Source organism: Cetorhinus maximus, chromosome 1 (genome assembly GCF_964194155.1).
Source record: "Cetorhinus maximus chromosome 1, sCetMax3.hap1.1, whole genome shotgun sequence".
Taxonomy (NCBI): domain Eukaryota; kingdom Metazoa; phylum Chordata; class Chondrichthyes; order Lamniformes; family Cetorhinidae; genus Cetorhinus; species Cetorhinus maximus.
The window spans coordinates 101,917,591-101,932,925 of record NC_135879.1 but is presented as its reverse complement, the minus strand read 5'-3'; the positions used below and the strand labels follow the sequence as shown (position 1 = coordinate 101,932,925).

General features: G+C 39.8%; 1 protein-coding gene across 1 annotated transcript in view; it reads right to left on the bottom strand.

Moving 5' to 3' along the window:
* Positions 1-8,853: 8,853 nt before the first annotated feature.
* znf518b (zinc finger protein 518B) overlaps positions 8,854-15,335 on the bottom strand; it is a 38,789-nt gene continuing 32,307 nt past the window's right edge. The window contains exon 2 of the mRNA XM_078554151.1: positions 8,854-15,315. Within this exon, the coding sequence (XP_078410277.1) occupies positions 9,519-14,993 (5,475 nt within the window). The 5' untranslated portion in view covers positions 14,994-15,315 and the 3' untranslated portion in view covers positions 8,854-9,518. The remainder of the gene's footprint in view (positions 15,316-15,335) is intronic.

Here is a 15,335-nt window from a genome sequence, read left to right as displayed (position 1 = left end):
GTGGGGAGTCGGAGTCTATCCCGACAGGCAATGGGCACTAAGCAGGGTACACCCAGGACAGGATGCCAGTCCATCACAGGATACACACTTGCGCGAACACACACACACGTACTGGGAGGCAATTTACCATAGCCAATCCACCTAACCAGCGTGTATTTCGATGGTGGGAGGAAACCGGAGCACCTGGTGGAAACCCACACAGACACAGGGAGAATGTGCAAATTCCACACAGATAGACACCCAAGGCCAAGATGGAACCCAGGTCCCTGGAGCTGTGAGGCGGCAGTGCTAACCACTGCGCCACCATGTCGCCGCACTGTCATACCTTTTAATGTATTTTCCTAATCCATCTCAGCCAATTTGCCCCTCATACCTTCATAATATTCTTTGTTCAATTTTAACACCCTAGCTTCAGTTTGAACTGTCTCACTTTAAACATAATGTAAAATTCTATCATATTATGGTTACTCATCCCTAAAGGCCTTTTACAACTAGACTATTTATTATCCTTTTCTTGTTACATAATGCAAGATCTAAAATAGCCTATTCTTGAGTCGGTTCCTCAACATACTGCTCTAGAAAACCATCCCTAACACACACCAGAAACTTGTCCTCCACTAATTAGTGCTCATTAGATTTACCCAGCCTATATGCAGCTTGAAGTTGATCATAATTACTGTATTACCCATGCTACAGGCATCTCTAATCTCTTGATTAATACTATGCCCCACACTACCACTACTGTATGGTGGCCTATAAACACCTCCTATGAATGTTTGTGTCCCTTGCTGTTTCTTAGCTCCACCCAAACGGATTCCACATTTTGTTCTTCTGATCTGAGATCCTCCCTTACTAATGTACTGATCCCATCCCTTGATATCAGTGCACACCACTTCCTTTTCCTTTTTGTCTGTCCTTCCTAGATGTTGACTATCCTTGAATATTCATTTCCTAGTCTTGTCACCCTGTAACCCCGTTTCTGTAATGACAATTAGATCATATCCATTTATCTCTATTTGTGCCTTGTTACAAATTCTGCGTGCACAGCCTTTGATAGCATTAAATCCTCCCATGACTGTAGAAAATCTGATAGTCTCCCCTAAGATTCCTACAACAATGCAGTCCTGTATTAATTTATCTTTGATATTCGTCTAAGTCAGTTAGTCAATATAAATTATTAATCAAGGAATCTATGCTGTCTCCCGGTCTTTGGGTACATCTATTGAACTTCGCTCTTTCCATGATTGTGTCCTTCTAAGGCTGAAATATGTATCAATGGCCTTTATAACACCTTTGTATGTTGCCATTTCTTCATTTATGCCTTATCTGACCAATAAGTCGTCTGCATTACCACCTATGACATAGGGAAGGGTACTGACCTGCTCCTTGCTAGGCTTCTCTGCTAGTCCCTAATGGTTCTGTACCTGGTAAACCTATGACTCTAATTCTGTCACTTCCCAGCTTTATCTGAGCCTTGTTTGTGGTTGAAACACTCCGGTAAGGATAAGATTTTCTCCACGGCTTTTCTTCATTCTAGCCTTTCTTGAGTTCTGTTGCCATTTTTCATGCACTATACTTTCTTGCAGTTGTTTTCCTTGCTACTTTTTCAGTCTCTGGACTTTTTCCCTCTATCTTCAGTCTTGCAAGGAATTTTTACTTGGTACTTTTTCTGTTATCTATGCTGCTACCACCATCTGTTATCACCATTGTGGGTCTTTAGTTGTCCTTGGTTAGGATCGATAGGGACTGCAGTTAGTAAACTTTACCTTTTATTAAACATTCTGCTAACAATATACAGGACAAGTCTTAGCACGAGACTTCACACAGAACCATCCCTCAATGGGCTCTGCTGTCATGTGATCTTGCATCACTGATGATGTAGTCTGTCTATTTACATATTTAACATTGACCCGTTACATTGCACCCTGCTTTCAATCTCAGTTCTTATAAATAATTCTTTCGGAAAAACAATTTTTAAAAATTTCTGACGCATGGGAGTTACGGAGTTAGTTTGGCCAACTCACGCGATCGATCACAAACAGTTGTAATTATGATCTTTTAAAAGCTTTTAGCTTTTTGTAATTATGATCACTGAATCACCTCAAGTTTATCAATGTAACTCATCCTTTTGCATTAGCTGCATGTATACTGATTTACTTGATTCTCCAAAATAATTTAAGCTTCACAAGTTGCAATGAAGATTCAACTGGCCATTGATACTGCTTGAGAAGCAGAACAGCAATGTGAATATCATAATTACAGTAAGTTTCTTCAGTATATTCTGCCTTTGTTGGTACTACATTGGATCTAATTACTCTAATCCAATACCCTCACCCCGTCCCACCGCCTCCCCATTCTTTCCTCATTATCTTCAATATTTATGAGGTGTTCATCTTAAATATAATTAGCTTTTTGTGCTAATGCATTTTATATTCTAATCAGTCTTTGCCGTACAACCGCAGACGGGAACAGAAACACAGTAAAATTTGAAGCTACCGCTCACTTTCCCAGCTCAGCCGCATGACGTCCCAATTTTTCCCGCGCAGTCAGTCAGTGAGTTATGCTTGTCTGCCTCTGTCTGCAGCAACTGGGGTACAAAAATCCAGAGCCCATTTTACACTCGCTGCTCCAGGTGCTTCCCAAGGTTAAAGGGGCTTTGGTCTCACCGTCTACCCCTTTGCTATTTGGCAATAAACAGCTAGTGTGTCCAAAGCTGCCCCACCAGGGTTTGCTCTCCATATTCGTCATTGCTGCCTCGGACTAGAAGAAGCTCGCAACCCCAGAAATACATCTTTGTGACCCCATTGGGGGTTGCGACTTTCAGTTTAGGAACCATTGCCTTAGAGGATGAGAGTGGGGAATTAATAATGGAAACGAGGAAATGGAAGAAACTGCTAACAAGTATTTTGTATCTGTCTTTACAATATAAGGCACAAAAAGCTATCCCAAGAGTAGCAGAAAATAAAGAGGTAAAAAGGAGGGTGGAACTTTAAACAATCTAGAGAAAAAATATTAGGAAAAGTAACAGAACGGAGGGCTGACAAGTCCCTTGAACTTGGATGGCCTATATCCTTAAAAGAAGTAGCTGTAGAAATAGTGGATGCATTAGTTGTAACCTTTCAAAATTTCCTAGATTCTGGAAAGGTCCCCGCAGATTGGAAAACCGCAAATGTAATACCTCTACTCAAGAAAGGAGGGAGAAAAAAAGAACTATAGGCCAGCTAGCCTAACATTTGTCATTGGTAAAATGTTAGAGTGCATTATTAAGGAAGTAGTAGCAGGACATTTAGAAAATCTGAATATAATCAGGCAGAGTGAACATTGTTTTGTGAAAGGGATTTTCAAATTTACAAGTTCTTTGAAGATATAACAAGCAGGGTGGATAAAAGGGAGCCAGTAGATGTAGTGTATTTGGATTTCCAAAGGTGTTTGATAATGTGCTATGTAAAAGGCTATTTCACAAGATAAGGGCTTATACTGTTGAGGGTGATATATTAACCAGAACTGAGGATTCACTAACTAAACAGGGTTGTGATAAATAGGTCATATTCAATTTAACAAACTGTAACCAGTGGAGTGCCACAGAGATGGGTGCTGGGGCCTCAACTATTTACGATCTATATTAATGACTTAGATGAAAGGACTGACTATATTATGGCCAAATTTGCTGATGATACAAAAACAGAAAAGAAGGCAAGTTGTGAGGATATAAAGACTCTGCAACGGGATATAAATAGGTTAAATAAATGGAGAAAAAAAATTGGCAGATGGAGTATAATGTGGGAAAATGTGAGGTTGTCCATTTTGGCAGGAATAGAAAGCAGGATATTATGTAAATGGAGAGAGACTGCAGAATTCTGCAGTACAGAGAGATCTTGGTGACCTTGTATATGTATTGCAAGAAGTTAGTATGCATGTTCAGCAAGTAATTAGGAAGGCAAATGGAATGTTGGCCTTTATTGCAAGGGAGTGGAATATAAAAGTAGGGAAGTCTTGATACAACTGTACAGGGCATTGGTGAGATCACAGCTAAAGTACTGTGTTTGGTCACTTTATTAAGGAGGGATATACTTGTATTGGAAGCATGTCAGAGAAGGTTCACTAGGTTGTTTCCTGGGATGAAGGGGTTGTCTTATGAGGAAAGGTTGAGCATGTTGGTCCCAAAGTCATTGAAGTTTAGAAGAATGAGAGGTGATCTTATTGAAACATATGAAATTCTGAAGGCACTTGACAAGGTGGATGCTGAGAGGATGTTTCCCCTTATGGAAGAATCTAGAACTAGGGGATACAGTTTAAAAATAAAGGGGTCTCCCATTTAAAACCGAGATGAGAAATTTCTTCCCTCATGAGGACCATTAGTCCTTGGAAAACTATTCCCCAAAGAGCAGTGGAGACTGGGTCAGTGAATATGTGCAAGGCTGAATTACATTTTTGATCAACAAGGGTGTCAAGGATAATGGAGGGCAGACAGGAACATGGAGTCAAGGCCACAATCAGATCAGCCATGAACTTATTAAATGGCGGAGCAAGCTTGAGGGGCTAAATGACCCATACCTACTCCTGAGTCTCATGGCCTTACAAATTGAAAAAGTACAAGTAAATCACTGGAAAGAGTGTTTGGGGTCTTGATTGGTGAGAAGAGAGGAGAGAAAAGGACATGTGTTGCATCTCCTGTGCTGGCATGGAAAGGTGCCAGGGGAAAGAGAGGGGTGTTGGGAGTAACTGAAGAGCGGACTAGGGTGGTACAAAGGGAAAAGTCCCTTCAGAATGCTGAAAGGAGAGGGCAGGGGAAGGTATGTTTGATGGTAGCATCATACTGGAGGTGGCAAAATGATGGAAGATGAATCATTGAATACAGAGGATGGAAGGGTGGAGGTGAGAACAAGGGTTATCCTATCATGATTCTGGGAGGGAGTAATGCATGAAAAGTGTGTGAAATAAGTCTAACATGGAGGAGGACCCTGTTAATCACGCTGGGGTAGTAATCCTCAATTGAGGAAAAAGGAAGACACACCAGATGTGCTGGTATAGAAGGTTGCAGAGGCAATGGAGATGGAGGAACTGGGAGAATGGAACTGAGTCCTGACAGGAAACAGGGTGTGAAGAAATGTAGTCAAGGTAGCTTTGCGAGTCCATGTATATTAGTTGATAGCCTATTCCCAGAAATGGAGAAAAAGAAGTCCAGGAAGGGAAGGAAAATGTCAGAGATGGTCAAGGTGAAGGTGATGGAAGGGTAGAAGTTGGAAACAAAGTCAATGACATTTTCCATTTCATAGTGAGAGCAAGAAATGGCAGTGATACAATCATCAGTATTACAGAAAAATAAGTGACAAAGAGGGTCTGAGTAGGATTAGAATAAGGAATGTCCCACATATCCCACAAAAAGGTAGGCATAGCTAGGACCCATGCAGATACTCGTAGAGGTACCTTTTATTTGGAGAAAACGAGTGGAGTTGAAGGAGAAGTTGTTCAGTGTGAGAACAGCTTCAGACAGGCATAAGAGATAAAAGTTGGATTCGGACTGGCTGAGTCTACCTTCAAGGTATAAAAGAGACCTCAAACCATACTGGTGGGGGATGGAGGTATAGCATGATTGGACGTCCATGGTGAAGAGGAGAGGGTTCGGGTCAGGAAACGAAACTGTTGAAGTGACGTAGGCATCGGAAGAGTTGCGGACGTAGGTAGGAAGAAACTGTACAAGTGGAGAAAAAATAGAGTTGAGATAGGAAGAAATAAGTTCAGTTAGGCAGTAGCAGGCTGAAACAATGAGTCAACCAAGGACAGTCATGTTTATGGATTTTGGAAAAGAGGTAGAATCGGGCTATTCAGGGTTGCGGGATTATGAGATTGGAAGCCATGGGGGAAGATCTCCAGATTATATAAGGTGAATGACAGTCCTGGATACAATGGCTTGATGTTCAGTAGTGTGGTCATGGTCCAGGGGAGGTAGAAGGGAGTGTTGGAGAGTTGGTGTTTGGGCTCTGCTAGGTAGCAGTCAGTAAGCCAGGTAACAACGTCACCCTTGTCACCCTTTCAAGTAATAATAAACTTGTGCTAAGCACTCATTTGGCCACACTGTAGCACAGTGTACTTTTCTGACATTGGGTCAGAATGTTAAAATGCTCAGTGAAGTAGCAGTCAATATGTTTTACTTGCTTCATAAATTTGATCAAAAAAAAACTGATCTATAAAATTAAATATCCAAATTAGTCAGATCCCATGTTAGAATAGAGAATACCTTTCCACATGGAATAGTTTAGGTTAACCATACCTAACTTTGTTCCTGACAACAACACTGGATATCAAAATTTAAAAAGAGAAATTCCATTCTGCAGCACATTAAAGTACGCATTACAATGTCAAAATAAAATGGAGAAGTGTGCAGATATCTGGAAAAGTCAATTCATTGTTCATGCTGTTACCAAAAATGAAGTTTTTATTTTGTCAAATTTATGAATTCTTCACCAACAATGTTCTTTCCACTATAATACAACTTAGCCAATTTCTTCTGAAATTAATTATTCAAAAGGGACATTTAAACCTATTTTCCATACTCTCAATTCAGGAGAATGTATTTGGAAGCCTACCAACCCAGAGATACTATGCTAGGTTTACTCTCAATAATGTGAGCAATGGGAGTCTATGTAAAGAAACCTCAATTTAGATAAAGGAGCAAAGTAACTAATGGTCATTTTGAAAATAAAAGAACATCATTTTTCATTATTGGTTGAGTGAGCTCATATTGCGCTGTTTTTCTATAGGGCCACATCCAAATCTGTCACAATTTTTCTCTTTTCCATTCATTCTCTGCCAATGACTAAAATTTAAACAAAAGGAGATTTAGGGGCATAATTTAATGTTCCCCTGGAATCGAGCTGGGCAACAAGCAGGGGCCACGCCACATGCCACAGCCTGCTGGGGACTTCCCCATACTTGCACAGCTCGTGCTCAACCAAGAGACCCACCAGCAGCAATTGCCACCCACCTTGTCTGCCTTTTAAACTAACCACCCTCCCGACGATTCCTTGACTGGGCCCTGCAATCCCACCTCACTTACCTTTCTTCCAAGGCTGCAGGGACAATCTTCCAGCCTAGGCCTACTGCAATACCAGCACTAGTCACCATTCCTGGTGGTGCTGCCAGTACTGGAGAGCTGCCTGCTTCTGATTGGCTGGCAGCTGTCATAGGTGGGAAATTACTCCTGAAGATGCCAAGGGCCCCTTTTCCAGCCCTGATTAGCATTAAACTGCATTTTCTTTTTTTTTGGGGGGGGGGGGGGGGTGGAATGGCCACAAACAGGGTTGTCACCAGCTCTCCAGCTGGTGGATGGGGCCCACCGCCGCAGCCCTAGGAATGAAATTTCTACTTAAACAGAATATTCAATTTTTACTGGCTACATCTGTAGGTAAAGTCCAACAGTGTGGGCTATGCAATTAGAAGAAAAACATGATTTAAAATGCTCAGTGAAGCAGTAGTCAATATGTTTTACTTGCTTCGTAACTTTATGAAAGAAGAAAACTAATTCATAAAATTAAATATCCAAATTATTCAGATTCCGTGTTAGTACCAGACAAATATGCATTCTAACTACAATAATGATAGTGGCCTACAAAGGAAGATAGTTGTGGTTGTTGGAGGTCAGTGATTGCAGCTCCAGGACATCACTGCAGGAGTTCCTCAGGATAGTGTCATAGGCTCAACCATCTTCAACTGCTTCATCAATGACCTTCCCTCCATCATAAGGTCAGAAGTGGGGATGTTCGCTGATGATTGCACAATGTTCAGCACCATTCGCAATTCCTCAGATGCTGAAGCAGTCCATGTCCAAATGCATCAGGACCTGGACAATACCTAGGCTTGGGCTGACAAGTGGCAATTAACATCCGCGCCATTCAAGTGTCAGGCAATGACCATCTCCAACAAGAGAGAATCCAACCATCACTCCTTGATGTTCAGTTACATTACCATCATTGAATCCCCCACTATCAAGATCTCGGGGATTACCAGTGACCAGAAGCTGAACTGGACCAGCCATATAAATACTGTGGCTACAAGAGGTCAGGAGCTAGGAATCATGTGACGAGTAACTCACCTCCTAACTCCCCAAAGCCTGTCCACCGTCTACAAGGCACAAGTCAGGAGTGTGATGGAATACTCTCCACTTGCCTGGATGAGTGCAGCTCCCAAAACACTCAAGAAGCTTGACACCGTCAAGGAAAAAGCAGCCTGCTTGATTGGCACCACATACAAACGTTCACTCCCTCCACCACCGTGCACAGTAGCAGCAGTGTGTACCATCTACAAGATGCACTGCAGGAATTCATCAAGGCTCCTTTAACAGCACCCCACGACTGCTACGGCAGATAGATGGGAACACTGCCACCTGGAAGTTTCCCTCCAAGTCACTCACCTTCCTGACTTGGAAATATATCACCGTTCCTTCAGTGTCGCTGGGTCAAAATCCTGGAATTCCCTTCCTAACAGCACTGTGGGTGTACCTACACCACATGGACTGCAGCAGTTCAAGAAGGCAGCTTACCATCACCAATTCAAGGGCAACTAGGGATGGGCAATAAATGCTGGCCCAGCCAGCTACACTCACATCCCATGAATGATTAAGATAAAAAAGGGCATAAAATTATTTCAGGAAAAAAAAAGCAAGGTTTCTTCCAGGGTTCAGGAATTGATACAGAAGTATTTAACGGATGGCAGCCATTTTTAAAAAATTCTGATCGAATTACTTTGAAAGCTCCCTAATCTCTTATATGCTGGCAGGAACCTTGAGTATTAACTATTGATGAATTCAAGTATTATTGCGTAGTGAGAAGTATGTAAGACAAAGTTTCAAAGCAGTTGTGAAAATTTCATCTCATTTTCTTTATTAAGACAAATATCAAACAAGCAATATGCAAAAAGTATCAATTTTCTGAGCACAATTTACTGTAGTATTTAATCTACTGGTACACAAGTAGTACTGTACACATCATCTATTCCTATACACTCTAATTTGACAAGAATACTTAAATGGGTTAATAAAATTACACTGCTTTTTTAATAAAATACAATAGCACTTGTTTCTCAATAGTGTTTCATTCATATCTACAAAATGTGAAATATTAAAACTGAGTAGAAGTTAGCAGTGTGAAAATTAAATAAATCTGCAAATTCTAATACCTCATTTCCCCCAATATATCTTTGCAATTGGTACAATCACACTAGAACATTCCGATTTTCCTTACAATTGTACATCTTTAGTGACAAACAATATTGTTTCCTTTTTGATATAACTTTACCCCATACTTTACCCAAGGAACAGCAGTTTGTAGTCAGCTTATCTTTCACTGCAAAAGATCAATTTTATTTTACAGCAACAAGTCAAAAAAGGACACAGACTTCAAACCAAAAGATGAATCAAAATGAATAAGTCCTTGTCATTTTGAACTTCTGTGTACTCGTACATTCTGGGCCAAAACCACCTCTGAATCTTCAGCCTCAAGGTCCAAAGTTCCTCTGATCTGTCATTCTATATCTGATTTCCTTTGCACATTCAATACTTCAGCTTCACTTTCCGTAATTTCTTGAACAGTAGCAACATCATTCCAGTCCCGGGTGGCTTCCATTAAGTGACGTTGTCCATGAGCAATCCATTCTTCTTGATCACGAAACATCCGCCCACAAAACCAACAGTGAAATTTAAACTGCAAATGCTCATCCTGAACATTTTTTACTATCTGATAATTATTTTTATGAATCTTCTTTAGTTTCATTTTCAACATATGTCTTTCCTTCACTGGACTAACTACCTTGCAGTTATGCCATTTGTCAAATAAAATACCTCTGTTTTCAAATTCCTGTCTTTGATGTTTTTCCTTTAAATTAAGAGAAATAACAGTTCTCTCAGATAAAACCACCTTGAGTACATGACCTCTGTACTTCCCTATTGTTTGCATTACATTAGCTACCTCTTGAACATCTACATCTGGATGGTTTAACACAACTACAGGCTGATTGCGACGAGGGCATTTTACCAACTGATTTTCACTGAATGGTTTGAGCCTCAGTTTGCGGGCAGTCTTTAATATCTCACTGTCATTGGTAACAATAGGAATAAGACCATCTTGCCTTTTTATCTTTTTTAATAAGATATTATTCTGTGAGAGATCAGGTTTTGTTTTTCTGGTATTTCGGCGTTTCAAAGGTTCACCTACGCTGGACTTTAAGGGTCGCGATTTCTGACGAGCAGCTGTCTTAACTGAAATAGTGTTACATGTGTTTGGTCTGTCAACTGAAACAGAAGATTGATCTTGGTTACTTTTCTCCTGGCATTTCACCTTAGAAGAGCAATTTATCGAATCGACTTTGGCACAAACTTTGCGCTTCTTTTTCACAGCTGGTGCTTGCAGTTCTGAACTTCCTGCCATGCTACATGAAACTGGTGCGGAACACAATACTTGAAGATTTTGTGACTGGTTGACAGATTGATAATTTACAGTAGAAGCTTTCTGTTTGGAATCATCAGCAGCATTCAACACTCTAAGCACAATACCACTTGGAACAACCTTGTAAGTTGTTTCATGTTTAGAACAGTCAGTGTCTTTTACTAGGTAATGAAGAGGTGGTGTGTTTTCAAGATTAACTTGGCTTTTTGTGGAACTGAGAGGAAATGCAGAAATACAGGATGAAGTAATATCTGATTTGGACTGCGGTTGTGGAAAAAGGAGATTTGGCATATCTTGTCCCACACTGTTATTTCCAGAACCATTTTCACAAGGAGAGTTTGGTACAATGTTCTCAATTTCAGCAGCATTTTCAAGATTAACAAAATCTACAGCCTCTTCAGTCTGGCTAGATGCATCTTCTACTGCTTTATGAAAGCATCTGCTTTGATGGATACAAGGAGGTAAAACAGAATGAATTTTGCTGATTTTACTAGAAGGTTTTAATTGAACTTTGGTATGATTGCTTTTGTTGTCTACAACAGATGACGTTAACAATGAAATACTCTGTAGTTTTGCTGTAGATGGAAGTGTTAACTGCTCTGGGAGCTGCACAGTTTTGCCAAGGCTAGAAGGTGTATGTTTAAGTTTCTCAGTGACATCAGTGCAGTTAACGTATTTAGGATCTGCACTTGAATTGCAGCTTGAAGGAAACAAAGGGACTTTGCTTTGCAAACTAATCTGTTGGCAGACTTTCAAAGAGGATGCACTAGTTGTAGGTGTGTCATCTTGTAGTTTTTCTGAGGAATGAGAAACATTCTGGTGAAAGAAACATCCCCCTGAACTGCTAGTGTTTGGTTCACAAGTTTTTGAAAATGCAACTGGCAAGTGATTAAAAGTTGAAACTTGCTGTTTAAAAGCATTTGACACTATTCCAGAGGGAGCAGATGTAACTAAAAAGGCATCGCTGAAGTTGTGAAAAACTGAAGGCTCATCAACTCCACCTATAGCTGAAGATAAAGCATTTTCAAGTGATTTATTTTGAAAGGATACACTTACTGAGGATAGATTTGGAAAAACAGTGTGTTTGGGGAACGAGAAGGGTTTAGTTTGGTAGTTTTGTGTCATACCAAAGCTATCCATCTGTGCACAACATTGCACTGCTGTAATATTATTACTTGTGGAAGACAGTCCCGAAGATACATTGGCACTGCTTTGATTTAAAGAAAACTCACTAGAATATAGATTATGTGCACCCTGGATAACATGGACATTGTCCACAAACTGTTGGAACAGATTTGCAGAGCTACCTTGAATCTCAATAAATGACACTGGAGGCATAGAAGGAGCCAATGGTGGCAATAACGAAAGATACTCAGTCAAGTTAACACCACTGGATAATTGAAATGGGTTTCCATCCACTACTGATGGACCTGATGTTGTACTGAGGTTTCTGTTTTTAGAAGTTTGCACACACACTGGATTCTTGTGACTTAATGATTCACTTGTATGTTCTTTTCCCTCAAGCTGGATTGTGAGACTTTTACTATTTGCCTGAATCTGAGAACATAGGTTACTTTGAGAGGGGTTTAGAGCAGAGGTGAATGAAGTACATTTGTTGTCTTGGTCATTATCCCATCGAATACTGTCTGGAACATTATTAGTACCACAACTAAGAGAAAACACTGAAGAAATTATAGGCCATTGTTTTTCAACCGAAGGATCCTCAATGGACTTGGCAGTATCCAAATCACACTGGTTACAGAAATCACCGAAGTCTGTATTAATTGCAATGTCTTGTGATATGTCCTCCCTAGTTAATTCACTTTTATCATGCAATGGTGACAGTATTTCATTCATGAATGCCGCAATGTTTGAAGACACATCGGTAAACAAATTAGGAGCAGCTCCTGTTGCACTTAGACCAATTGCTTTATTTTGCAAAGACTGATCATGTATCTTCGTACCCAAATACTGACTGCAGTCTACAAAATTAATTTCATTATCGTTTGCATTAATTTTTCTATGCTTCCACGTGTTTGACTGTTGATGAGGCAAGTCTGGTTTCGTTCTGCTGTTTTCACACTTTCCCAATGTACAATATAAATTGCTAACACAATGGGCTTCATCTTGATCTTGAGTAGATGCAGATGTGATACTATGATTCTCTACCACAACAGAGCACATACTATGACTTTCAAATGTACTTTTACAAGCTTCAGGATGACTGGGTTCCTTATCAACAATACCAGTGCACTGAGATTTCAAATATTCTGCATGAAACATACTTTTGGGTATAATTATGGTTTGTTTTACAGATGAACAGTTAGGTGTAATTTGATGATCACTGAGTTTAGAAGCTACTGTTGTATCATCGTTGGATGAGGTGGGGGATAGCTGACATGGTGAAGCCTTACTAATATCAAGTGGTTTACGGCGAGATGCGATACAAAGCTGTGTACTGGCTTTAGTTCCATCATTTGGCAAAGATTCAATTGATTTGCTAGTAATTTTGCAACTGGAGTCTATCAATACTTGAGAATCACACACATGGAAACTTTTATTGGGCAACCCTGGCACAGCCTTGGGCAACTGTACAAAAGATTTCTCAAAAGTTGTTTCAACAGACATAACATCTTCAATACAATCTGTACTTTTATTATTGAATCTCGATACATAAAACTGGTGTCCTTTTGAAATAGATTCCTGTCCTTTACTGGCAGCAACTTCACAAGCTAAGTAAGAGTTTGTACTTTTTTGTGTTTCCTTAGATTCAGAAAAAGTTAATGACTCCTTATTAGTTTGATTCAGGATCTCTTGGGTATCTGCATTCAAAACCTTCACAGTGGTTTGGCTGCCTAAAGCCCCTTGCTGAAGATAATGCGTCATTTCATCCAAATCATCTGGGGATGCAAGGGCATCCTTTTGTGAACAGCAGGTCAGGTCAGTTTCTGTTGGTTCACTGCCTTGTGGCTGTTCTACAACTACACTCTGGTTTTGTTTTGGGCTACTTTCATTTCTACTTTCCAATATGGAAGAATTGTTACCTATAGATTCTACATCAACTGAAGACTGAGGATTTGAAAAGACCATTTTAGTGTTTATTCCCATATTCTTCTGATCAGCATCAACAACTTCATTCAAAGGACCTACACAGGGTAATTCATTATGATCTACAATTTTTGTCATTAATTTAGACGAATGATTTGACACACTGTTCTTTTGTGGCTGAGCCATTTCTGTATCCACATGTTGCATTTCTTGCATTGGAAGTGTAATCATTCCTGATGCACCAGCTGTAGAAACTTGTGGTATTAGTTTGAACACCAACTGTTGTTTCCCGTTAACAGTTTTTATTTCGATTAGCTGAGCCAAGCAGTTAGAAGGAATAACCATCTGTGCTGGAGCAACCAGTGTTAATGGTGTACCAGGCTGAACAGTGTGTTTAGAAGATGCAAGTACTTGTAGCTGAATCTTTCTCGCATCAGTGGGAGAGCAATTCAGATGTTTAATATGTTCTATAATTGATTTATCCACACCTTTATTTTCATTGGCACTGTTTATACCTGTCTCTGGAAGATCAGCAATATCCAAGTCTTGCACTTGCACAGAAGTGCTATTGGGATTAGAAGTCAAAGCTGCTGAATTTGCCATGTGATCATGTAGATTAATGTTAGCAGAATTCTCATTTTGTGTAACTTTGATGATATTCTTGGGTCTGGAGAAAGCCTTCTTCTTATGGCCTTTCCTCATTGGTAGAACAAGCGCAGATCCACCATTTTTTATGATGTCTCTGTGTACTCCCTTGGTATGTTTCACAACATAATCCTTTCGGACTGCGCCATAATCACAATACCTACATTTAAAAGGAAATGTTCCAGTATGCTGTACAGAGTGACGCTGGAATTCTCCCCTAGTGTAACAAACACGATCACATCGTCCACATTTGTACTGAATTTCTTCATGTCTCAGAATGTGTTTTTGAAAAAGAAGTGGATCTTTTGTTGAAAACCTGCATTTATTACAATACGAAGTATCAGGCTTTACATGCCTAGTTTTATGTAGTTTCGCTTCTCTCGGCAAGGAGAGATCTTCCTTGCTGTCACTGAGTTCTGTGATTAACGTTCTGTCCATTTTGTGAGAAAGTGCATGTACATTCATTTGTTCCACACCATCAACAGTGAAACCACATCTGCTACAGACAAATACAGGTTTGTCTTCTGGATGTTTTTGCTGGCAGTGTTCCAGAAGTTCTGTAAAGCTGAACTGCTTGATATCTTTGCACTTAACACAAAACATTAACATTTCATTTATTTCTTGTCCACATCCTGCTATATGATCATAGATTTCTATTCTCTCTTTACTTAATCTCAAATTTTCCTTTGACTGCTGCTTTTTAGCACTCAAGTAACTCTTGATTGCTACGGTCTTCCTTGCAGTCTGCTTTCTTCCAGTACCACATTTTATTGAAACTTCTGAAGCATTATAAGCAAAATTCTTCTTCCCTGTAAGATAATCTATTTTTGGCAACAGCACTTTTAACCATTTAAGCTGCATTTTTCCTTGAAGTGTTCTTAAGCTTCAGCAGATTTTTGAAATTCTGAAAGTTGTGCTACATTAGTTCTTCATTGTTTCCTATTCATTGCTCAAGGCAATTAGAAAATCGATCTACAGTAATCACCTGCAATGCTCTTCTATATACATTTCATCATCTCCAATAAAAATCCAGGTCACCTACTGCAATTTAAATGAAGAACCACCTCCAGAAATGAAAAGGGCTTCCTTTCTGCAAATGCTATTTGAACAACTTCTTTATACCAAGTTCGGAATTTCAATACAGCAAGGATAGTCCATCTTAAATACACTAGAATGTTTCCATCTATAACAAGAAAAATGGAA